A 27246-nucleotide genomic window follows, 5' to 3' on the forward strand; every position below is an offset into this window, starting at 1 on the left:
GAGCGAATACAGCGCGCACAAGATCTATTATTCAGAGTGGCAGATATTTGGCAAGCACTTCTCTTTGTGTTTGCTGTTGACCCTTGTATAACAGTAGCTGTACGTTCTATATCTGTCCTCAGGTCAGGTGGGATTGGTTGTCGGGCTGCTCTTTGCTTTTCTAGTGCTTCTCCCTGCTGTACTTATTGCCTTCTACTGCGTCAAGATAAAAAACTCCTACTACCACAAGTGGAGGAAACAGAGAGAGAAGAGCAAAGCCAGCAGGTATTACTGCAGCCACACACAAATACACACACATACTTGCATATATGGTTTATGAGGACTCCCATTAACTTAATTTGATTGTAATGCAATAATGTACACCTTTTATTAGCTGCTTTGAAACAATAATTATTGTAAAAAGCGCTATACAAACAGAATATACAATGAATTGAATTGAGTTGAATTGAATTGAATTGAATGAATGAATGAATTAATTAAATTAAATTAATTGAATTGAATTGAATTGAATTGAATTGAATTGAATTGAATTGAATTGAATTGAACTGAATTGAACTGAATTGAATTGAATTGGAATCTCCATATGTGTAGTGTATTTTACGGATCATTTAAGGGATGTAAACAAAAACATTGGTCCTGTGTTGCATTTTGAATTTCCATACCTTCCAAGAATCCCAAAAGGTCCACATATTGATAAATAATGTTATGTCAGCCGTTTTAACATTAAGATATGATTAAATTGCCTCTGGTTACAGTTATGAAATAGTTTGGTAAGAAGCAGAAAATGTTCCTGGGCCAGTGACATATACACATTGAAATGGTTTATACTATCAAAATTGCTACCCCTACTCCTAAACCCAACCCTCACTGGAAACCTGTGGCAAATTTTAAATGTCAAACACCCTTTTGTGAATGATTTTTAAGAGTTTTGAACTATGAGAACACAAAGGATTGTTCTCGTAAACTACCTTAATAGAGTACAATGAGGCCATACCTATGTCATTATACAATTTTGTGTCCTCGTAAACCACATAAACCAGTACACACATACAGTTAGGTCTATAAATATTTGAACATCGACACAATTCTAACATGTTTGGCTTTATACACCAACACAATGGATTTGAAATGAAACGAACAAGATTTGCTTTAACTGCAGACTGATTGGCTTTAATTTGAGGGTGTTTACATCCAAATCAGGTGAACACGGTAGGAATTACAACAGCATGCATATGTCCCTCCCACTTGTTAAGGGTCCAAAAGTAATTGGACAGAATAAAAATCATAAATCAAACTTTTATTTTTTAATGCAGCCAATTACAGCCTAAAGTCTGGAATGCAGACATCACCAGATGCTGGGTTTCATTCCTGGTGGTGCTCTGCCAGGCCTCGACAGCAACTGTTTTCAGTTCCTGCTTGTTCTTGGGCATTTTCCCTTAAGTTCTGTCTTTTGCAAGTGAAATGCAAGCTCAATCGGATTCAGGTCAGGTGACTGACTTGGCCATTGCATAACATTCCACTTCTTTCCCTTCAAAAACTCTTTGGTTTCTTTTGCAGTATGCTTTGAGTCATTGTCCATCTGCTCTGTAAAGCACCTTCCAATGAGTTCTGAAGTATTTGTCTTAATATGATCATAAAATATAGCTTGAAGCACTTCAGAATTCATCCTGCTGCTTTTGTCAGCAGTCACATCATCAATAAAAAACAAGAGAACCAGTTCCATTGACAGCCATACATGTCCACGACATGTCACTACTACCACCATGCTTCACTGCTTTGGATCATGAGCAGTTCATTTCCTTCTCCATACTCTTCTCTTCCCATCACTCTGGTACATGGTGATCTTCAATTCATCTGTCTATAGAATATTGTTCCAGTACTGTAAAGGCTTTTTTAGAACTCTGATCTGGCCTTCCTGTTTTTGAGGCTTATCAATGGTTTACATCTTGTGGAGAACGCTATGTATTCACTCTGGTGTAGTCTTCTCTTGATTGTTGACTTTGACACACTTTTTGACACACACACACACACACACACACACACACACACACACACACACACACACACACACACACACACACACACCTATCTCCTAGAGAGTGCTCTTGATCTGGCCAACTGTTGTGAAGGGTGTTTTCTTCACCAGGGAAAGAATTCTTTGGTCGTCCACCACAGTTGTTTCTGTGGTCTTCTGGGTCTTTTGGTGTTGCTGAGCTCACTGGGCCATTCTTTCTTTTAAAGAATGTTCAAAACAGTTGTTTTGGCCACAGCTTATGTTTTTGTTATCCCTCTGATTGGTTTGTTTTGTTTTTTAATGATGGCTTGCTTGACTGATAGTGACAGCTCTTTAGATCTCATCTTGAGAGTTGACAGTAACAGATTCCAAATGGAAAATGAACTCTGAAATGAACTTGAAATGAACTCTGGACCTTTTATCTGCTCATTGTAATTGGGATAATGAGGGAATAACACACACCTGGCCATAGAACAGCTTAGAAGCCAATTGTCCTAATGCTTTTGGACCCTTAACAAGTTTGAGGAACATACACAAACTGTTGTAATTCCTACAGAGTTCACCTGATTTGGATGTAAATACCCTCAAATTAAAGCTGACAATCTTGTTCGTTTCATTTCAAATCCATTGTGTTGGTGTATAGAGCCAAAAATGTTTGTTTGTATTTTGTATATATTTTGTATGCATATCCATTCTACATTTCCATTATTACATTTAAATGAGTTTATAAAAGTTCAAAAACTAAAATATTTCCTTATATACAGACCCTCTATGAAGCTCAGACATGTCCTGTTTCTTTTGATCATCTCTAGGTTTTATTTTTAGTCCTATTATGCAAATGAATTTGATTGAACATGATTTTAGAAAGGTACAGTTGTTTGTATTGGTTTGAACTGCACGGCGGAAAAAGCAAAAAGGTCTTTGAAGTCTGTGTCCATAAAACATGCTCGAGCATTCAACGTTGCTAGAGGTGCAGTGGCTTTTGGTGCCTTCAGAAGGATGAAGTTTTGAGGCATTCATCCTGAAACTTGATGTTTAGGTAAATTGGAGGGTTGAATCACCCATTGAATATATGCTGTGAGCGAGAGAATAACTGAACTGATTTGAGTAATTTTGATCACACCGACTAGTACCTACTGTGACATGCTAAGCAATTCAGCACAGTATTTTCTTCTTCATGCAGATGGTGTGACTGATTTCTAGAGTTCTTATTTCTTTGATTCTGAGGGGGGGGGGGGGGAAGCAACAGCAGCATATTCTTATATTCTTTCCTGAAGCAAATCTGTCTTAAGGATATTTCTCTTGGATAACAAACTGCCTCTGCTACTGGAGCCCTCTGATTATGTGGCTATTGCAATATCGAATACCAGAATGCAGTTTTTTTTTTGCACATGAATAATCACTTCTGCTGAGTAGATACACACCTCGGGATACATTTAAATTTAGTTTTGCATTTTTCAAAGCAGGACTTGCTTTCAAACTATTGCTTTCTTTAGATTGGATATTTCATAAATGAAAAAAAAGATATCTGCATCCATTTCAAGTAGCATATATCTATGCACTATTTGTTTTATTTTATAGAAATAGACTTTTAGGAGCATTTGTATTGAATAAACATCAATAAAAGGAAATGGACTAGTCAGTATAAATGGGCTCTTTCAAGCCAAGGTTGATAGGAAATGGGAACAAAACCCTTTCCATTCTTTCTCAACTGGCTGATAACAATGTACTTCAGGGAATCTTCTTTTAAAGCAATATAAATGTCACGACTTTTGTGAGGAGAGAACTTTTCCGGAAATGTAGTATAAAATTAGTTGGAAAAGCATCCATTCCTGAGGCTTTGCCACTTTTCAGCTGATTAATATCATTATAATAGCAGACACATTTCTTCAGCAGATATTGGTTTCTCAAGAATGTCATCATTCCTATTTCCAATATCTGAATTTCTCCGCTCAAGGAGGAGCTCATACTGACTTGCTGGATTATACTTTTGGGGAGGGGGGCTGAATTGGTCAATCCTCCTTTGATCCATGATGCTTTTCTTCTCTGAAACCAAGATACCAAATCCACTTTGAAGACTAAATGTGTTTTTACGAATGTGTTGGGATTGTGTTTCTTCTTTATTGAAGCTCTTCTGTTCATTCACACAATTAATAATATAATATAATATAATATAATATAATATAATATAATATAATATAATATAATATAATATAATATAATATAATATAATATAATATAATATAATATAATGACGAGCGCAGTAGGTAGCGCTGTCGCCTCACAGCAAGAAGGTCGCTGGTTTGAGCCTCAGCTTGGTCAGTTGGTGAGTCTATGTGGAGCCTAGTGTGGAGTTTCCCTGCTTTCGTGTAGGTTTCCTCCAGGTGCTCCGGTTTCCCCCACAAGTCCAAAGACATGCAGCACAGGTAATTTAGGTAGGCTAAATTGTCTTTAGTGTATGAGTGTGTATGGATGTTTCGCAGACATGGGTTGTCTGGAAGGGCATGCGCTGCATGAAACATGTGCTGGATAAGTTGCTGGTTCATTCCGCTGTAGCGACCCCGGGATAATAAAGGGACTAAGCTGAAAAGAAAATGAATGAATGAATGAATACTATAATTACCCTGGATAAAAATTTATTGTAAAGCTTAAAATGATTGATTTTTTTTTTTATTTTTACCAAGTTTTGATAGAATATTAAGTAAAGATCAATAATTATATATATATATATATATATATATATATATATATATATATATATATATATATATATATATATATATATATATATATATATATATATATATATATATATATATATATATATATATATATATATATATATAAATTGTTTAAAAAAAACAAAACATAAAATTACCGTAAAATTTCTTTGTTGAAAGGAAGTGCAAAAATAATATATCTACAGATATTTTCATTAAAATGTTTACAGAAAAGCACTGTTATTTTACAGACTTTAGATTAGATTAGATTCAACTTTATTGTCATTACACATGTACAAGTACAAGGCAACGAAATGCAGTTTAGGTCTAACCAGCAGTGCAATAGCAGCAAGTGCAGGATACAGGTATAAGTTATAAAGTGCAGTTATAGAAAAACTATGGTAATATTTACAGATGGATGTACTATGAGCATTATATACAGGTTGTATTAGCTATGAACAGATTTACAATAAATGAATATATGTACAGGATGCTATTAATAATCAGAAGTGTGAAGATAGATAAACATAATTACAAATGTCCATGTGCAGTGGGTATGTACAGTTCAAGTAAATGAATCAGTGCAATGAATATGTGCAAACTTAAAATGTGCAAATGTTAAATAGTGCAGTGATTGTGAGGAGTATAAGTTAGAGGAGTGTGGGGGGTGTATTGGGGGGGCAAACGAGTCAGTGAGGGGCAGAGTTCAAAAGGAAGACAGCTCTGGGGAAAAAGCTGTTCCTCAGTCTGCTGGTTTTTGTCCGGGGGAGCCTGAAGCGCCTGCCGGAAGGCAGGAGAGAAAACAGTCTGTGAGCAGGGTGAGAGGTGTCCTTAAGAATACTGCGTGCTCGGTGCAGACAGTGTTTCTTCTGGATGTCCTCTATGGCTGGCAGTGTAGTCCCTGTGATGCGTTGGGCAGTTTTCACCACCCGCTGCAGTGTCTTACGCTCAGCAACAGAGCAGCTTCCATACCAGACTGTGACGCAGTTGGTCAGGATGCTTTCTATTGTGCAGCGGTAGAAGTTCACCAGGACGGCTGATGAAAGCTGGTTCTTCTTAAGTTGCCTCAAGAAGAATAGGCGCTGATGAGCCTTCTTGACCAGGCTGGAGGTGTTGGTGGTCCAGGAAAAGTCCTTTGAGATGTGGGTCCCCAGGAACTTGAAGGATGAGAAAGGCTCAACGGCCATCCCATTAATGTGGATGGGATCATGCGAGCCTGTTCGTCCCTTCCTGAAGTCCGCAATGAGCTCCTTGGTCTTGTTGGTGTTAAGGAGCAGATTATTGTCGGTGCACCAAGTGGCCAGATGCTGTATCTCCTCCCTGTAGGCAGTCTCATCATTATTGCTGATTAGACCAATCACTGTGGTGTCATCTGCAAATTTGATGATGGTGTTGGATCTGTTCACAGGCCTACAGTCGATGGTAAAAAGGGAGTAGAGGAAGGGGCTCAGCACGCAGCCCTGTGGTACACCAGTGTTGAGTGTGACGGTGGTGGAGCAGATGTGGCCTGATCTAACATTCTGAGGTCTGTTAGTCAGAAAGTCCATAACCCAGTTGCAGAGAGACGTGTCGATATCCAGGTTTCTGAGTTTGATCAGTAACTTAGAGGGTATGACAGTGTTGAATGCTCAGCTGAAGTCAACAAACAGCATTCATGCATAAGTGTTTTTATTGTCCAGGTGTGTGAGGACAGAGTGCAGTGCTATGGAGACGGCATCTTCTGTGCTCCTGTTGCCACGGTAGGCAAACTGATGTGGGTCCAGTGTGGATGGCAGAGAGTCTTTCAGATGTGCCAGGACCAACCGCTCGAAGCACTTCATGATGATGGGTGTGAGTGCTACAGGGCGGTAGTCATTCAGGCATGTTGGGCTGGAGTGTTTGGGCACTGGCACAATAGAGGTGGTTTTAAAGCATGTTGGCACAGTTGCTAGGTTAAGCAACAGGTTGAAAATGTCTGTGAATACCCCAGTGAGCTGTTCTGCACATGCTTTGAGGACGCGCCCAGGGATACCGTCTGGTCCAGCAGCCTTACGCACATTGATCCGACTCAGTGCGGTGTAGACTTCTGAGGAGGTGAGTGTGATAGGTGAGTGGTCGGTTGAGGTAGTGTTCCTGGTGTAGGGATCTGTATTGTCTCTTTCAAAGCTGGCATAAAAGTCATTTAGCTCGTTCAGGAAGGAGACATTTGTGGCTGTGGGGGTGGACTGGCTGGGTTTGTAGTTGCTGATGGCCTGGATGCCCTGCCACATGCGCCGAGGATCAGAGTTGGAAAAGTGCTCCTCTAGCTTTAGCTTGTAGCAGTGCTTGGCCTTTTTGATGCCCCTCTTCAGATTAGCCCTGGAAGTGCTGTAGGCCTGTGCATCCCCTGATCTGAAGGCAGTGTTGCGTGCCTTCAGCAGGAGGCGCACCTCCTTGTTCATCCATGGCTTTTGATTTGGGTATGTGGTGATCTGTTTCTGGGTTGTAACACTGTCTATGGTGGTGTTGATATATTCCAGAACAGAGGAAGTGTAACTGTCAATGTCTGTGTGAGAGCCACATGTGGCCTGGGAAGCAAACATACTCCAGTCTGTGTGTTCAAACCTGTCCTGGAGTGTGGAGTCCACCCCCGCTGGCCACACTTTGATGGTCCTTACTGATGGTTTCACACGGTTGACGAGGGGTGAGTACTTGGGGGTGAGAAACAAACAAAGGTGATCTGATTGACCCAAGTGGGGGAGGGGGGTCACAGCGTATGCTTCAGCCATGTTTGTGTAAACTTGGTCTAAAGTTTTGTTTCCCCGTGTGTTGCAGAAAATGTTTTGATGGAATTTGGGGAGCACTGTCTTTAAGTTTGAGTGATTAAAATCCCCCGCAACAATAAAAGCAGCCTCCGGGTGAGCAGTCTGTTGTTTGCTGATGGCTGCATGAAGTTCATTCATAGCAAGCTTGGCATCAGCGTCGGGAGAAATATAAGCAGCAGTTATTATGGTGGAGGTGAACTCCTGTGGCAGATAAAACGGTCTACATTTAACCATTAGAAATTCCAGGTTAACAGAGCAATGTCTCCCAACGACGACAGAGTTTGTGCACCAAGCTTTGTTAGTATAAATGCATAATACTCCGCCTCTGGTCTTACCGGAGTCATCCGCCGTTCTGTCTGCTCGGAATGTTTGATGCTCCGTTAGCGATATAGCGTTGTCTGGTATCCCGCTGTTTAGCCATGTTTCTGTGAAAATCATGACATTACAGTTCCATAATCTTTTGCTGTGGTTGATGCGCAGTCGAATCTCATTCCATTTTGTTCACCAGTGACCGTACATTGGCGAGAAAGATGCTGGGTAAAGAGAGCCGGTGTGGTGTTAGCTTTAGCTTAGCTCTTAGCCCGCCGCGCTTCCCCTGTCTTTGTTTACGTTCTCTGCGCCGCTTTCGAGCACTTCCGCCTGGCCGGGTAGGGCTGTCAGGCCCGGGTGTTCTGGCGATCTCAGGGATGAGTCGAAGATTGTTAATAAAACTGTCTGGAATGCACAAACCAATATCCAAGATGTCCTGTCGGGTGTACGATGTAAAGGCACTACTGTTCTGCACAAACAGACCCGAAATGAGCAGGAATAATACTGCAAAATTGCAGAAACTGGAGAGACGCTGGGCTTCACGAACTGAACGCGCCGCCATCTTGCCGTCTATATCGGCAATTTTATCTGTAATCTATACCTAGATTATTACGATCAAATACGTTCAATAAAGTTACACAAGAAGAATTTTACAAAGAATTACTGTTATTTTACAGACTTTTCAGTGATTATTATGATCAAACACCATAAATAAAGTGACAGCACGAAAAGTTCAAGAGAAAACAATGTAATTTAAGAGAATTTTCCCTAAATCATTATGATTTAACACCTTTATTGAAATGTCAAGACCTGCTCAAGGTTGTAATTTAACAGTTTTATTTTGGATCAAAAAATTCTGGAATAAAAAGACATACAAGATACAACTGATTAAAATTCTCACAACTTTAAAATTACAAGAATTAAAAAAAAAATAATAGTTAGCATGGACATGAACCTAAATAAAGGGAGGTGCACAAGTAATTACAATTTATTACTTTAATTTGACATAATTTTAAATGTACTTAAAAAAAACGGAAAAAATGAATGTGTAAATAATACGGCAATTTTAATTGCTGTAAATTGTTATTAATTATATAATACATAAAATAACAGTAAAGCTGTTAATTTACAGATGTTGTTTGTTCTCGTTATGGAGTTATGAATATAATTTAAAATAACTAAAAAATATTGTAAAAATAATACAGTAATTTTCCTGTATAAAAAAAAAAATAACAATAATTTGTCTTTAATAATAAAGTCCCTAAAATGAGTCAAGGAAATTTTGACAGTACGTCTGATAATATTTTTTCTTCTGGAAAAAAGTCTTATTTGTTTTATTTCAGCTAGAATAAAAGCAGTTTTCATTTTTTAAAAGCCATTATAAGATCTAAGTTATTAGCCCCTTTAAGCTATTTTTTTTTTCGATAGGTTACCGATCAAACCATCGTTATACAATAACTTGCCTAACTACCCTCACCTCCCCAGCTTACCTAATTAGCCTAGTTACGCCTTTTAATGTCACTTTAAGCTGTATAGAAGTGTCTTAAAAAATATATAGTTAAATATTATTCACTGTGATCATGGCAAAGATAAAATAAATCAGTTCTAGAAATGAGTTATTAAAACTATCATGTTTAGAAATGTGTTGAGAAAATCTTCTCTCTGTTAAACAGAAATTGAGGAAAAAAATAAACAGGTGGGCTAATAATTCTGTCTTCAACTGTATTTATTGTAAGTGAAAGATCCTCCCTGCTCTTTTTTTTCAAAGACTACCAGTCTATGTTTCTGAGATACAATTTGCTTTTAAACTATTGTTTTGTGACCTTTTATATGAAATAATACCTGGTGTCTCTCATCTTCTCCTTTTAAAGTCTATGATTAGTTCAGCTGTCTGGGTCCTTTGAAATCTGATTATGCGATCATTCTTTACATTTGCTGAAAACAGCAGCTGCAGTGAGAACACTTAGGTTAACTCACATTAAGTATTATCCTGGGTATGTTTGGAATGATGTGATTCTCCACACTTGCAGTTTTGCATGCAAACACTTATAGTTCCACTCAAACACAATCTAATACACCAAAAACTGATATACTAACAAATGTGGTTTTATTTGTAAGTTGTTTTGAGAAAGATGTGAAAACATTTGTATTTAAAAAGTTAGTTCACACATAAAAATGTAAGCTGTAATTTTTTACTCTCCATGTTTTCTTAAATGTCTAAAGCATAATTTCTCTTGTAAAAAGATAAAACAAGATAAATGTGTCTGATTGTGTCTATAAAAAAGCCAAAACCTTTTTCAAAATATCTTCTTTTATCATCTAAAAAAAAGAAATAAGTAAAGAAAGTCATACAGGTTTAAAAGAATATAAGGTTTCATTCTTGAGAAATTTAGTTAAAAGTACTATTAGTATACATATTTTATTTAAGTAAATACAGTATTAGTAAATTTGATTAATAATGACAGTCTAGGTGTTTGCTCTATACTGTACTCTGTTTTGATTTAGATAAATTTGAAAGTATAAATGAGTCTCTTAACTGTAATTGACTTGATGTGTTTAATCGTTTGATTAAATATCCTTTTAAATACATTTTGTGACATTGTTTATATAGGATTTACCACTGTGAATGCATAATCGCGCCAATCAGTCTGCAAAAAAAACTCATTCAACAGAAACCGGCAGATCTAGAGCACGAATAGACAACGAAACTGTTCACAAGACTGTTTTCTAGCAAAATAGCTGTTTGTTTCTTCATATAGCCCAAAAATCAAATTAGATGCATAGTTTGACTTACAGTAACCTCAAAAATAGCTAATGGGTTACTGTAGGTCAGAATACACAAAATATCTCACATAATACTGAAAACTTAAATAAATTGTATTCATAAATTAGATATCATTTAAATAAATACAAACTGATTCACTGAAGGATGTTTTACAAAATTACCGAAAAAGTTGACCCCTTCGATTGTCAATGTATAATTCGCACCCTTCTTAAAAGGATACTTAAATCTAAAACAAGTTCAAATATAGTATCTGAATTTATATGGTAAGCTTCCAGGCATAGGTATGCTTAACAAAATTAAACTATATTTATACTAAAACTACTTAAACTATACTTATTTTCTGTAAGGTCACCTTTAAGGCAAAGTTGAAGACTTGAATTCTCAGAGTCTGTCCTGTTCCTCTAAATGGACATGGTTAAAACATGATTAAAAGCCAAATGAGCAGACGTCTGAACAATCCATGATTTGAAACATCTTGGGGCAGTCTAATATACAGAAACTGTTGCACCGAAGTTTGTTGACTAAGTTGGCATAGCTTGAATTACTTATGGGAGTTCATCTAAATTTAGAAAGCATTTTGTTCATGCTCAATTTTAGACAATTTTATTATGTCTTGATAAAGATCATAAGACTTACTCTAAGAGTTGAGATCTGCACATGATAAAGAATTGCTTGTAAAAAATAAATAATGCATAACACCACAAAGCACCATCTAACTACCGCTATGAGAATAGCATAGCTGAAGTAAAGCATAATGCTAAGTAGGTTATGCTCAGCAACAGGCTTTAGAATTGGCAGGCAACACAACAGAGTTTGAGTAAAGCCAAAAATAGTCTGATCCTTGAAGAAAATCTGCACGCAACATCTGTCGAGAAAAAAATGAAGATTCTTCATTCAGTGTCAGAATGACCTGGAGCACAAAGCCAAGATGATGCTGGAACAGCTTTGGGACAATAAATGTCCTTGAGCTTTCCAGCTTAAATGACCCCATAGAAATACTTTGGACAAGCCTTTCACAGTCATGCTGACAAAGTAGCAAGGACGAACAAGAAAAGGAATCCAGGTGTGCAAAGCTGGGAGAATGGCTTTCAAGAAGACCTCCTGCTGCCATGTGCTATACACTGCTACACAGGCCCTGAATACTAATGAAAAATAACAGATTTCAGATTATAAATACATACTGTTATAATGGGGAACATTCACATACTATGGCAATGAAACTGATAATTCAGTACATAATTAACACTCTTTAATGGCTCTGAATGATTTTGATTTTATTCATTCATTCATTTTCTTTTCGGCTTAGTCCCTTTATTAATCAGGGGTCGCCACAGCAGAATGAACCGCCAACGTATCCAGCTTTTTTTTTCCATGTTTTACGCAGCAGAAGCCCTTCCATCTGCAACCCATCACTGTGAAACACCCAATACGCTCTTATTCTCACACATACACTACAGACAATTTTAGCTTACACAATTCATGCTCAGGGACTGTGGGAGAAACTGAAGCACCCGGAGGAAACACATGCGAACACGCGGAGAACATGCAAACTACACAGAACTGCCTACTGTCCCAGCCGAGGCTCAAACCAGCGAACTTCTTGCTGTGAGGCAACAAGGCTACCCACTCCACCACTGATTTTCATTTCAATAAATTGAAAATACACACATGCTTATAAAAATATATATTCATTGTTTAGTTTATGTATTTTTTCCTGAATTGTATACCTAGACATTTGTGTTAGCATACATCTAACATTTTTCCTATACAAGTTTTGACTGAAAATCTGAATCTTGTGCTCAAACTGAATTTTGTTGTTTAACAAAAATAAAGAAAGAGAAAGAAAAAAGCATGCTAGGTGTACTTAAAGACATTTACTTCCATAATCTATTTGTGTGTGATTGTATGTGTTCTTAGACATGACAGCTCCACTGAAAAGGGGAAGAATGGACATCTAAACCCTGCTTTCCACCTGAAGGTTGTGGGACCCTCCAACAGAAATGCTAATCTTAAGGTATGGCCACTTGCATTTCAGGTCAAAGATGTGCTTTCATTTGTAAGTTTTTTTGAGAAGTTTGACAAATGTCCTGTAAAATGTTCTTCTGTAAAATGGTTGGTTGGTTGGTTAGTGGGTGGATGGGTTGTTTGTTTGGTTGTTTGTTTGGTTGGTTGGTTGGTTGGTTGGTTGGTTGGTTGGTTGGTTGGTTGGTTGGTAGGTTGGTTTGTTGGTTGGTTTGTTGGTTGGTTGGTGAGTGGGTGGATGGATGGATGGGTTGGTTGTTTGGTTGGCTGGTGGGCTGGTGGGTTGGTTGGTTGGTTGGTTGGTGAGTTGGTTGGTTGGTTGGTTGGTTGGTTGGTTGGTTGGTTGGGTTTCTTATGTATGGCAAGACTGCTTTTATTTAAACAGAAAACCGTTAAAAAAATCCATATTTTATTCATATGACGCCAAAGCTACATTATTGCTGAATGTGATTACAAATACTTTTTTATCTATAAACACACAGTCAGATAGATAGATAGATAGATAGACAGACATACAGTCAGATAAATAGACAGACAGACAGACAGACAGACAGATACATACATACATACATACATACATACATACATACATACATACATACATACATACATACATACATACATACTTGCATACATACATATTACATACATACATATTTTCAGTTTGTCTATTAAATCAATAATTAAACATGTTTGCATGAACAATAAATTAAGAGGGAGGGGAAAAGCTAGCATAAAAAATAGAACTGGGAAATGGTGCTTTAAAGCACTCAAGGTGGTTCCTTGTCATTCTTAATAAGAGGGTATATATTTACATATTCATATAATGTATATATATATATATATATGTATATAAGCAATGTGGAGATCATATCTTATTAAGAGGTTACAACAATTTGGTGTGAGTCAAGATGTTCTGGAGATGGTATACAAGAACTTGGTTGAAAGTGTTCTGTTTTAACATGATCGTATGGTATGGACTGTTGCCAATTAAGAAAAAGCAAAATTAGTAATAATTGCAAGAGCAATTGCAGGTAAAGCACAAACACAACTAAATAATAAATTATTTATGAAGAATTAAACATAAAGTACATGTCTTTATTGAAGGTTGTTCCCATCCCTTATATATAAAAGTTCAGCTCTTGCCATCAAAAAGACATTTTAGGCAACCCCAAGTAAATACAAAGGTGTATCAAATGTCCTTTGTGCTGACTGCCATTGGAACTTTAAATACTGGGTTTTAAGTATTAATAGGGTTAATTGGGTTTTTAATATGATTTATGTGATGACATTGAATGTATTTGTGTTGCCTGTTTTTCTATGAATGCTGATGTGGTTGTGTGGTGAAACCAAAGATAAATTTCCACTTGTGGACAATAACAAAAGTCAAGTAAAGCAATTTATAATAAATGTAATATAATAAATTATAGATAACAGAATAAAAAAAATTTTGTATCGCATTGATGAGTTTTATCTTATTTATAAAGCCCATAACCCTAGTTGTCTGCATTTGTAGATTTTTTTTTAGATATTTGCTTACAATGGGGTTTGTCATGTTTTATTAGTGATGTAAAATGTTTTAAAATAGCGATGTATTTATATTTCATATCAGATCAAATAACATCACCATCACTTTTTTTCTTTTCCTCCTTAGCTACCTCATACCAGTAAGGAGGTGCTTCCCCTGAGGCCAAACCCAGCCACCAACGGCCCTCAACCTGTCAATATTGTGCGTCCCCTCCGCCCGGCTCCATCTCCATCCCTAAGCAACATGAAAGGACCACGGCCTCCTCCACCCATCAGCAAACCTCCAAACTCACCCAACACACCCAAAGCTGTAGCATCACCTCAGAAACTTAGTCCTCCCAAGAAGCCACTGCCCCTCAACCCTTCACGCACACCACTGGTGAGATTTCTCCAATTCCTCACTGTAATCAAAATCACTGCGGGGGATGAAGTAGGTCACAATCTCATCAAATGAAAGGCTGCTAAAACACCTGTTTTCAGGGGATAGTTCATCCCAAAATGAAAAGTGCTGCACTGTTTACTCTGTCTATCTCATGTGGTTTTACACCTTAATGAGAATCCTTTTTTACTGCTGAACACAAATGAAGATATTTTGGTAAAACTTTATTTTGATGGTCCATTTGAGTATTAGTAGACTGTCTGCACAATATCTGTTGATACAGCTCCTTCAACAGACATTTAACTGACTATAAGAAACTTTGCAAGTACATGTCAACTTACACTAACCCTAACCCCAAAGCTAACTCCAACCTAACAGTCTACTTATAATCTAATGAGAATTAGTTGGCGTGTAGATGCAATGTAACTTAAATTCAACAAACGGACCATCAAAATAATGAACACTGGTTGATAGCAGGCGTCACGGTGGCACAGTGGGTAGAACGATCACCTCACAGCAAGAAGGTCACTAGTTCGAGCCTTTCCTTGGTCACTTGGCATTTCTGTGTGACATGGGGTACTGATGAATTGGGTAAGCTGAATTGTCCGTAGTGTATGTGTATGAATGAGTGTGTATGGATGTTTCCCAGTAATGCGCTACGTAAAACATCCGCTACGTAAAACATATGCTAGATAAGTTGGCGGTTCACTCCGCTGTGGTGACTCGAGATTAATAAAAGGACTAAGCCGGAAAAAAAAAATGAATGAATAAATGGTTGATAGCACCCACTGACTTCCATAGTAGGAAAAATAATATGCAAGTCATTGGGTAGCATCAACCAGCATTCTTCAAAATATCTTCTTGGTTTATATCTTTCTAGGCTGTTATGTCTAGGATCTATACTCTCATTCTGGCACAATAATCAAGGAACTTTGCTGCTGTACCATGGCTGTAGTGATATGGTGCAGCACCTGAAAATAGTCCCTAGCTACGTAACTATGTAATAGTGCTATGTAATATCTTTGCGCCTGCTACAACCAGGGTAAAGCAGCAAAGTTCCTTGATTATTACTCCAAAATCGGAGTATAGATCCCAGACATATCAACCTAGAAAATATCAACTTTTCATTTTCCATCTGTCTTAGTACACAATGAACATTGTAAAATGTGATATGACAAAAAGTCATGACTACAAATGTTTTAAGTTACTTTAAATTATTTTAATAAGTTAATCAAGTGTCACTTTTGCTTGATTGATATAAGTTGAGATGACTAGAAAAGTTTATTTAATTAAACTAAAACATTAAAGCAGCAAGATTTTTTACAGTGTAGATATAGAAGACTCAAGCTTTAAATAATAGAAATATCAAAACTCTTTTTTTTTGAGTGAGATGCTAATGGTCTAATCCGGGGATTCTCAAACCGGTGGCCGGGGCCCACTAGTGGGCCTCAACAATCCTGCAGGGGGAGCTTAAAATTAACAAAATTATTGTACTATAATTATTTGATTTCATTATTAAATATGTTATATAAAATGATTTGTGTAATAGCATTTGCTGTTATTGATTACTTTGGACTCGGTGTAAAAAGAGCCTAACTGTAAAATACAGACTTAACCGTGGCTGCACTTCCAACCGCTGCTTGTCAGTTAGGACTGCTTGCTCAGCTGTATAATAAAACCTGTCATGCTAATGTTAAGGTAACAATGATTAAAGTAAACGAAACCAGTTCGCGCTTGCCTCACGTCTGCAACTCAATATCCGAGTCGCACATCTCCATTGATTCACAAACTATACATGCTCTCTTTGTGTGAACTCTTCAAAATATCAGCATAGTTGTCCAAATTAGTGTTTTATGAAGGGACTGCGCGTGTTTTATAATGGATGCACGCCCATACAGTAGGATTGAGCGGTGGTGTTTTAGTGAATAGCTGTTCACTACTGTCAGTGAACTTCAATAATATCCTAAAAACCCAACCGCCTTCAGATTGATGTTTCAACAGACTTGGAGTGTTTTTACTATATTTACTTTTTTTGTTGTCTATTTTTTAATGGATATGATCAATAGATGAATAGTAGTCAGTCCAATTCAAAGCAGCAATTTGTTTGTCATCTCCTGTTGTCCTGTGATGTTCATTTATTAAAGAAAAGGCCCAAATACTCTGCAGTTGTAAAAATACCTGAAGAATTCAGGAGTTTTGAATCTATGTGTATTTTAAGAAATAAACAAAACGTATAATTTAATAAACTATATATATATATATATATATATATATATATATATATATATATATATATATATATATATATATATATATATATATATATATATATATATATATATATATATAATGTTAATAATATAATGATAACATAAATAATGTTTCAGTTTTTTTTTTTTATAAAATGCTGTAGAAAAATAAGATAATAATAGTATAAGCAAAATAAATGTTTTGCTAATAAATAAGTTTAAGAAAAAATGTCAAATGTGGGCCTTCAAAAAAATTTTGAAGGAGGTGGGTCCCTAAGTAAAAAAAAGGTTGAGAACCCCTGTGCTTATCTGATTCAATGATCTATGCTAACCTAGGCTAAGCTTAAGGTGCTCCTTCCAGACAGAGATTGTTATGATTATTAGTGATTTAGCAGCTGCCATTACATGGCGTACAACACCAAGGATGCACCACACACACCGGTTCCTGATCCATACTGATTACAAACTCACACAGCTGAAGCTGCTTAAGCACTCATTACATGAACTATTTATACAGCACACACACACACACACACATACACATTGCTGAGTCTTGTTGTTACCTGTACACATTACGAAGCATTTCTCCTTGCCTTGCTCTGCCGTGTTTGATTCTTTGCCTTGTTTATTGTTTTCCGATGCTAGCTGCCTGGACTGACCTCTTTGCCTGTTTTTGACTTCTCTTTTGGTATGTCTACATATACTGTTTGCTCCCGTGATTGACCTTTGTCTGCCTAACCATTCCTTGTATAATAAAGACTCTGCATTTGGATCCTCTCCTCTGTTGTCACTTCCGTATTGTTACAGAGATCATCTGAATGGATTTAATACATGAAAAATCTCTGCTGTTTAACTTCAGCTTCAATGAGCTTATTTCCAAAAAAGTAGAGCGTTCCTTTAATATGTATTGAAATAATCAGTGAGTGCTCTGTCAGAAATACTGAATCAGGCACAGTTCTTACTCACTTGTCCTTTGTGTCCTGATACAGATGGTATCACAACAACAGCCAAGACCCCCGTCCACACCCCCACAGAGACCTCTTCCTCTCAGCCCTGCTCGTGGAGCTCAGCCTAAATCTTCCTCCGGGGGGCTCATGGTGATGATGCCCCCTGCAGTCGGGCCCAAGCCTGTGGGGAAGGTGACTGCTGTTCCCCCTTTGAAGGCATTCCAGTGAGTAAGCGCTTTACACAGACCAGGATTGGAAACATTTGATGAACTGAACTCTTTGCAGGGTAGCTAGAGTTTAGGAATGGGCTTTAGCTTTAGGAATTCACAATGCATTTACATTTTTTTCTCAGTCACTAACAAGTGTTTACAATCCTTAAAGTACTTTTTTATAATCTCTTAACAAAGCAGCACACCTACATCACACAGTTAGCCAAATGGTTAATTTGTATGCCCTTTTTAAAATAAATACAAATTTCTTACTGAATAATTTCCATTTTGACACCATACAAAAACAGAGCAAACCCGATTCAAAATCCAGTCATTTGGTTAATACATCATCTTTTATAGCATTTTTCTTTTCAACAGGAGCACAGTTAATCATAGCACAATGTCAAAATTCTAGCAATTGCTTTACAAAAACTACATTGTGTTTGTGTGCTTGTGTTCAGTTTAAATAGTATGATTAAAGTATAGTGGAGACGTCTTTGCTTAAAATGTACAAGAAAAGCATAAGAGTATACCTAAAGCCTGTTTTTATTTTATTTTTATTTGTTTTTTAACCAAATGGTTGAGATACACACATACATGCATTGCACACACATGCTGTACAGTGGGGAAAATAAGTATTGAACACGCCACCATTTTTCTCAGAAAATGTTGTTGGCTTTAAATTTTCACCAAATGTTGGTAACAACCAAAGAAATCCATATATGAAAAGAAAACAAATCTGAATAGTTTACAAATGAAGTTATGTGAAATAAAATGAAATGACACAGGGTATTGAACACATGAAGAAAGGGAGATGAAGTCTCAGACAGCAGATGAAGCCCAGACAGCAGATGAAATCTCTCAGTAGTTCTTCAGCAACCCTCTGCCCTTCCTTATTGTAAATAAATATTAGCTGCTTCAGTCCAACATACACATTAGCAGGAGGATGAAGATGAATCCAGGGTGGACATTTCAGCAAGACAATGATCCTTACATAAAACGTAGAATAATATAATAAGAAAAGATCAGTTTGCAATGTAAAGCAGCATTACGAGCTGTTTTTAACCTCTAAAAATGAATGGATGTGAATGAGACCGGAAGTTTCGAGCCAAAAAGATTCAAAGCTTGGTTCATAAACCTTACATGCACGTATTATATAAATAAGAGAATTTGACACATTCATATCCACAGTTTCTACACAATGCATAAATGTGCATTAAACCCTTAAGTTAGGTGGATTAGATCTGTTTGTTTTTATACACATTAAACTAGCAGAAGATACATTTAAGCAGACCTCATGCTTCAATTTTTGCGTTCTGATGAGCTTTCACAGAAATCATTTACTTTTCCTTAAAGCCTGTCCTGTTTTCAAAATAAGAGTCCCACATTTATAGACATCCTAAATACACTGTAAAATATATTTGTTAGTTATTTAGTTAGTTAGCTAGTTAGTTCACTTAATTTGTCCCCATAGAGAAGTTTCATTTGCAGCATACACTCACAGATATGGCTGACATTTCACATTTGGCATATATACAGTTGAAGTCAGAATTATTAGCCCCCCTTTGAGTTTTTTTTTTTCTTTTTTTTTAATATTTTCCAAATGATGTTTAACAGAGCAATTTTCACAGTATGTCTGATAATATTTTTTTCTTCTGGAGAAAGTCTTATTTGTTTTATTTCAGCTAGAATAAAAGCAGTTATAAATTTTTTAAACACCATTTTCAGGACAAAATTATTAGTCCCTTTAAGCTATAGATTTTTTCCGACTGTCTACAGAACAAACCATCATTATACAATTACTTGTCTAATTACCTCATCCTGCCTAGTTAACCTAACTAGCCTAGTTAAGCCTTTAAATGCCACTTTAAGCTGTACAGAAGTGTCTTGAAAAATATCTAGTAAAATTTTATTTACTGTCATCATGGCAAAGATAAAATAAAATCAGTTATTAGAAATGAGTTATTAAAACTATTATGTTTAGAAATGTGTTGAAAAAAAAAACTTCTCTCCATTAAACAGAAATTGGGGGGAAAAAAAACAGGGGGGTTAATAATACAGGGGGGCTAATAATTCTGACTTCAACTATATATGTATGCACAGAGGGGGAAATAAGTTTTTTTTTTTCCTGAGAATATTTCTAAGGATCTTTTGACATCGAATTGAACGAGATTTTGGTAAAAACCCAAACATTACAAACATAAAAAAATGAAATATCTAAAAAGAAAAATGAGTTTTGCACTCTCAGAAATAAAGGTACGCGAGCTGTCACTGGGGTGGTACCTTTTCAAAAGGTACACATTTGTACTTGAAGGGTCCATATTGGTACCTCAAAGGTATATATTAGTACCTACAAATTTTAAGAGGAACACTTTTGTACTTTTAAGGTACTAATATGTACCCTTGAGGTATTAATATGGACCTTTAAGGTACTAATTTGTACCTTTTGAAAAGGTACCACCCCAGTGACAGCTTGTGTACCTTTATTTCTGAGAGTGTGTGTACTAACAATGGAATGACACAAGGAGAAAGTACTGAACTACAGAAATGTATTTAATACTTTATATAAAAGGCTTTTTGCTGATGGCCGCTTAAAGACACCTCTCATATGGAGAATGAAGTCTTATGCATTGCTCAAATGTGAGTTTCTCACTGACTTATAGTCAAACCATTGATGATTCTGTGGGTCTCATCTATCAAATCTGAGCTTGATTTTGTATGTTCTTTTGGATTCAAGTCAGGTGATTGACTGGGCCATTCTACAGCTTGGTTTTCTTTCTCTGAAAGCATCTGAAAGTATCCTTGGCTGTGTTTTGGATCATTGTCTTGCTGAAATGTCCACCCTGGTTTCATCTTCATCCTCCTGCTAATGTAGATGTTGGACTGAAGCAGCTAATATTTATTTATTATTTATTTATTATAAGGAAGAGCAGAGGGTTGCTGAAGAACTACTGAGAGATTTCATCTGCTGTCTGGGCTTTCACTACCTTTCCCGTGAAGGGGTAGGGGTGTCCCAATTCTCTTTAGCTTGAAGGCGTAGGGCTAAGGGAAGGGGTTAATAGCCCTTCAAACAAAGAATTTTCAAGACCACAGTCGAAACCAAGGGGTAAGAAAATTTCCCAGAATACACCAGCCACAACGACAGGATAGTTACACCCGGAAGTAAGGAGAGCCGCAAATTAGTATTTTTTGTCATTATTATGAATTTTTACAACAAACAAACACATATTTTAATATATTCATAACCGTGTTTGTGTTTTACCGTCATGCTTGGGAAAAAAAAACACTAAAATAAAAACTGCTAAATTTTGCGATCTATAATCCATATTCATAACTCCTGTATAGCAGTCCCACAACATTCTGACACTCAAATACTCTAAAGTCTAGTGGCTGGGAATGACCTTTTTACAGTGTCTGCTATAATGTTAATGTTGTTTTTGGTGTGTTTACACAGATGAATATGGCCACTGTGTAAATGCACAGTACAGTTACAATCTTATTGCCACATTAGATTGTTATGATAACATAACAGATGCCTTCAGTGATTTGCTGAAGATAAATACCTGGGAAAAAAAAACTGGAATAACCACAGCAGTCGGGATCGTCTGATCTCATATGAAGCAAGAGATCACGATGACATATGATGACGTGTGCAGGTGTTGTAGTGCTATCCCATTTTCTTAGGGGTAAATTTTGAAGCCCTTCTCACTCTGTTTTAAGGGCCAAGGGGAAGGGGTAGGGGTACAAAAATAGAATTAGGATTGAGCCTTACTCTCCTCTAAGAAAGCCAATCCTAATTATTTAATGCTTTGTTTTTTCTTCGCCAAAGCAGACGGATCAGAGACATTGTTAGAAACAAGTAAGCGTGTTAAACAGTGGGTGGTGAGCCATGCGGGTTGGATATTTTATGGCATTCCCTTTTACCTCCCTTCCTACTCTTGAGCACAGTAAATAAGGAATGAATTTTTATTACACATCAAAGGTTTGGATGGAGTTTTACTCATTTAAATACACTGGTAGGTTTTATGGGGAATTACACATGCCCCAGTAGAATCTCATAAGAAGTTTAAATCTTTCTCTCTCTCCTCGAGTCTCCACATCAAGGCTAGTCCTCGATCTGCTCTCAAAAGCAGCCACCTAGCACTTATTTTCAGAAATAACTGCACCGACATACATCCAGGCCCCATTTCTGCTTGTCTCCAGCACGACATGCTCCTCCAATCTAAGAACAACAGAATCGCACAGAGTTTAACTTAGATAGATAAATCTGTTTGCAGCTTCCCGGTGGCGGCAGAAGCTTAGTATTGTTGCGATAAAAAGACACATTCATTTTCAACACATATCAGTGGAACTCTGAGGAATCTGGCTTGTATGCTGAAAACTGCATTTCATTTTGACAGGCTCAGCAGTGTATCGTGTTATATAGCGTGTGCGTTTTTTTTTCTACACACAAAAAGGGATGCATAAGTGGTTTGTTTGAAATTGTCAACCTTGAAAAAGCACTCAGCCAACAATAACGTCTTTAACTTGAAGGATCTTGTGAGAAATGCGAGGTAAACTGAGATAACCGCTCACTGTCTGTTGGGCTTTTATAGCAGTTTTAACCCTTTAAAGTTTTTCATCTTTACTTCTATAGAGCTTTTACAATGTAGATTGTGTCACAGCAGCTAACTTTATGAACATTAAAGTAAGGTAGACATTTTATATTATAGTAATATAGTTATATAAATATAATAGTTATAAAAAATAATAAAGATATAACACTATAATAACAACATTTTATAATAATAACAAATAAAGGCAGAGAACACATCTCTTGTATTGAAAATCTAACTCAAAAATTTGAAGTCTGTTGCACACAACTTTTTTTTACCCAGGTAGGTTTGCATTTAGTTTGAACAAACTCGTTTTGAGTTTTCAGGCTCAAGAAGGAAGGTTTGTTTTGATTGGGTTTTGTCACCATGGTAACTTGTGCTACATAGGTAACCTGCTCCAGAGCATGTTTTATTGTGGGTTAGAGATTATACAGATGATACAGTTATATACAGTTGAAGTCACAATTATTAGCCTCCCTTTGAGTTTTTTTTTTTTTTTTCTTTTTTTAAATATTTCCCAAATTATGTTTAACAGAGCAAGGAAATTTTCACAATATGTCTGATAATAATTTTTAAACCATTTTTATACAACAACTTGCCTAATTACTCTAACCTGCTTAGTTAACCTAATTAACTTAGTTAAGCCTTTAAATGTCACTTTAAGCTGTAGTGAAGTATCTTGAAAAATATATAGTCAAATATTTACTGTCATCATGACAAAGATAAATTAATTCAGTTATTAGAAATGAGTTATTAAAACTATTATGTTTAGAAATGTGTTGAAAAAATCTTCTCTCTTAACAGAAATTGGGGAAATTATTTTGGTGGGCTAATAATTCAGGGGGCTAATAATTCTGACTTCAACTGTGTGTGTGTGTGTGTGTGTGCGCGTGTGTGTGTGTGTGTATGTGTATATATATATATATATATATATATATATATATATATATATATATATATATATATATATATATATATATATATATATATATATATATATATATATATATTTTTTTTTTTTTTTTTTCTGAAATCAATAAAACCACAGTGCCAGTATGCTTTTTTTACTTTAAATTAATGCAAATTTAAAATTTTACATTAAAAGCATTTTTAAGTCAAAATTGTCTTTTTTTGCTAATAATTTATTTATATTTTCTAAATAATAATAATAATAATAATAATAATAATAATAAATAGTATTATGTCTATTCATATATTAGATGAAGTATAACTATCATTAAATATTATATAATTATATAAATATTTATTATTTCTATTATTTAATTTCAAACATCATTTGAAAATTCAAAGCTATGTACAATATTATATATTCAAATTGTTTTGAATCTTCAAATATTATTAATAGCTTTAAATTAAAATTAACATTTAAATATTTGCATGTCTTTTGAGCTGTGAACCTACATTATAAAATCAGTTGATTGATTTGCACTGATATAATATTTTCTTTGCCTTCTTAAACTTAAATGGGTTTAAACTCATTATATTTCTAATGATATCACTTGATCTTCAACAGTGAAGTGAATTGCTGATTCTCTGGCAAGTAATGGATCAAACCATAAAATGAAAATGTACTATTTTAATTACTATCATGCTCACCCTCAAGTGTTTCTAAACATTTATGACTTTCTTTATTCTGTTGAACAAAAAAGAAGATATTTTGGAGACTTCCAAACCATGACTACCATAGTAGGAAAAACAATTACTATGGAAGTTGTTACAGCTTTTCAGCACGCTTCAAAATATCTTCATTTGTGTTTAACAAAATAAAGAAAGTTTCTTGGTTTTGTCAACCCAAAAGTTGCTGAGCAACTTTGAGTTTGTTCAATTCACTTTGTGAAACAGGCCTCTGGAACTAACGAGTGATTTTTTTGTGTTTTTTTTATTTATCAGACCTGCTTCTGGACCCAAACCACTCATAGTTCCAGCCCTTTTCCGGAAATGACGCTTGCAGGATTTATTTTGAAAGACTGCAACTAGCCTATTTGCACTATAAAGCACCCTTGGCGACTGGTACTATATGGAAGTGTCTCTCAAGGAATGGAAGAGCTTGGTGCTATGGCCATGAATGAGGCCTCTGAAACCGGCGATCACATAGAGCCGGGCACAGCAGAGATGACGCGGTTTTGCATGAACACATGCAGACTGAGAATGTTTTGGATAAACCATCACATTGCCAAAACCTCAACTTTTTATCACCTTGCAATTTTTTGTACTTTTTTGTTGTTGCGTTTTAATGTTATGGCTCTGTCTTGTTTACATTTTTTGTTCGACTATCATCTAATTGTCAAGTGCCAAAGATGTTGTTTTTTTATTGCCTTGATTGTTTCATTTGATCTACTGTGCTATTTGAGATTTTTGTGTTTGGTACATTAAACATGTTAAACCTTTTTAGTAAAGACTAAATGTTGTCATTTGAATTTTGTCACAGACTTTACATGCAAGTCTAATTAATATAAGCTTTGGGTCAAACTACGGAGGTCAAATTATATATTTTTTTACATTGTAAAGGTTTCTTATGCCTATCAAGGTGGTTATTTGAAGAAAAAAAATGTGATATTGGGTAAAATCAAACAGTTTAAAATAACTGTTCTGATATGCTGATTTGTTGCTCCAGATATGTTCATAGCTAAACTGTAAAACCCAAAAAGTTAAGGTAACTCAAACCATTTGAGGAAAACGATTGCAACAAACCATTTAAGTTCAAAAACGAATCCTAATGAGTACTGTGAACTTAATCCATTTGAGTAAACAAAGCAATTTGAGCAGTAAGACCCAATAAATGAAGAGAACTCAAACCAACTGAGTACTGTAAAACCCAATAAGTTAAGGCAACTCAAACCGTTTGAGGAAACCGATTGCTGCAAACCATTTGAGTTAAAAAGCTAATCTAAATGAGTACTGTGAACTTACTCCATTTAAGTTGAAGTAATGAGGTATTTAATTAACTCATTACCTTCAACACTGAGTTCAAAACTCTTTTCAAATGAGTAGAATCAACTTTCATTCAATTTTGAGTTAACTACACTCATTTAATTTGATAAAGTTGACTTCTGGGTTTTACAGTGTACAGAAAATTGTGTACATTAAAGTAATACATTACATTTATTACAAATCATCAAAAACACTAAACAAAAAAAAGCAGCCATGGTTTGACTTAAACAAATTGAGCCTTGCTAAGAATATACTTATTTCTTTTCAGCATTTTATTATCAAAACAAAACAGAATTAATAAATAAATTAAATCTTAATTTTAGGCGAAGTTTTTAACCCCCATAAGCGCATAATCTATAGGTATAAAGTTTCTTAAATAATGGAATCATTGTAATAATTATAAACAACAAACAAACTACAAATCTAGAGGTTAAATGTGTTTGAAAACGAATAAATAAAATTTAATTAAATCTTAATTATTGCTTAATAAGCTTTTAACCCCCATAATTTCAGAATCTAAAAGAGATATATGGGTTTATAAATAATGGAAACATTGTAATAATTATAATCAACAAACCAACAAAAAAAAATAGAGGTTAAATGTGCTTGTTTCTGTCAGAAATTAATTATGTAAAAATAATGACAAATGTTTTCCATATTCAAATGCTAGTTTTGGGGGGGTTTTGTTTGCCAGTGTATTCCATAAATTTATTTTATAATTAAATTAATAAGCATATTTTTAAATAAATTAAAATTAACTGATTTTCTGAAAAAGTTTTGCTTTTGGATTACACTATAATAAAATTAGTATGACTATGAAAAAAAATAATCAACATTTTTTATACCAAAACATTTATCTCTAGGTCATTCTAAACATTACATTTTAACCCCAAGAAAAAAGCAAAGTTGCTTGCCCCATTTAAAATCAGGGATTATTAGAGGCATAATTCACCCAAATATGAAAATTACCTCATCGGAAATTACTTTATATGAAAATTACCTGAGAACCTTCAACTCTTATAATAGGTGGGAAAAACTATGAAAGTCATTTACTCAGTCATTTTTTTAAACGTATCTTCCTTTGTGTTCAACAAAAAGAAGCTCACATTTGAACATACAGTTGAAGTCAGAATTATTAGCCCCCTTTTTAATAATTTTTTCTTTTTTAAATATTTCCCAAATTATGTTTAATAGAGCAAGGAAATTTTCACATTATGTATGATAATATTTTGTCTTCTGTAGAAAGTCTTATTTGTTTTATTTCAGCTAGAATAAAAGCAATTTTAATAAAAAAAAAAAAAAATTTAAGGTCAAAATTATTAGCCCCTTTAAGCTATATACTGTATTTTTTTCGATAGTCTACAGATAAAACCATCATTATTCAATAACTTGCCTAATTACCCTAACCTGCCTAGTTAACCTAGTTAGCCTTTAAATATTACTTTAAGCTGTATAGAGGGCTAATAATTCTGACTGAAAATGTTGACAGTTTTCATTTTTGATTGAATTATCCCTGTAAAGCCTGCTCAGGAGAAATTTCAACTCAGCCTTTAAAAGGAACAGTAAATGCCATTTTACTTTCATAGTCCAAGAGATGTCCATTGAGGAATGCTTGAAGTCGTACTGTAAACATGATCAAGGGCCGCATTGGTTCAATCAATAAGACTGAACCCGCAAACAAAGAATGCTAACACGGGATCTAGGAATGTACAGTATGAAACGTCAGTTTATCAGTGCAGAGGATTTACTGTTAAC

At 35.4% G+C, this 27246-nt stretch overlaps 1 protein-coding gene across 1 annotated transcript in view; it reads left to right on the forward strand.

The window, feature by feature from the left end:
* The window catches only part of adam19a (ADAM metallopeptidase domain 19a), a 218183-nt gene extending 193220 nt beyond the window's left edge, over positions 1 to 24963 (forward strand). The window contains exons 19-23 of the mRNA XM_056462266.1: positions 123 to 264; positions 12529 to 12625; positions 14288 to 14539; positions 17778 to 17959; positions 24451 to 24963. Of these exons, the coding sequence (XP_056318241.1) occupies positions 123 to 264; positions 12529 to 12625; positions 14288 to 14539; positions 17778 to 17959; positions 24451 to 24502 (725 nt within the window). The 3' untranslated portion in view covers positions 24503 to 24963. The remainder of the gene's footprint in view (positions 1 to 122; positions 265 to 12528; positions 12626 to 14287; positions 14540 to 17777; positions 17960 to 24450) is intronic.
* The last annotated feature ends 2283 nt before the right edge of the window (positions 24964 to 27246 follow it).

The sequence above is a fragment of the Danio aesculapii genome, chromosome 7 (genome assembly GCF_903798145.1).
Source record: "Danio aesculapii chromosome 7, fDanAes4.1, whole genome shotgun sequence".
NCBI lineage: Eukaryota > Metazoa > Chordata > Actinopteri > Cypriniformes > Danionidae > Danio > Danio aesculapii.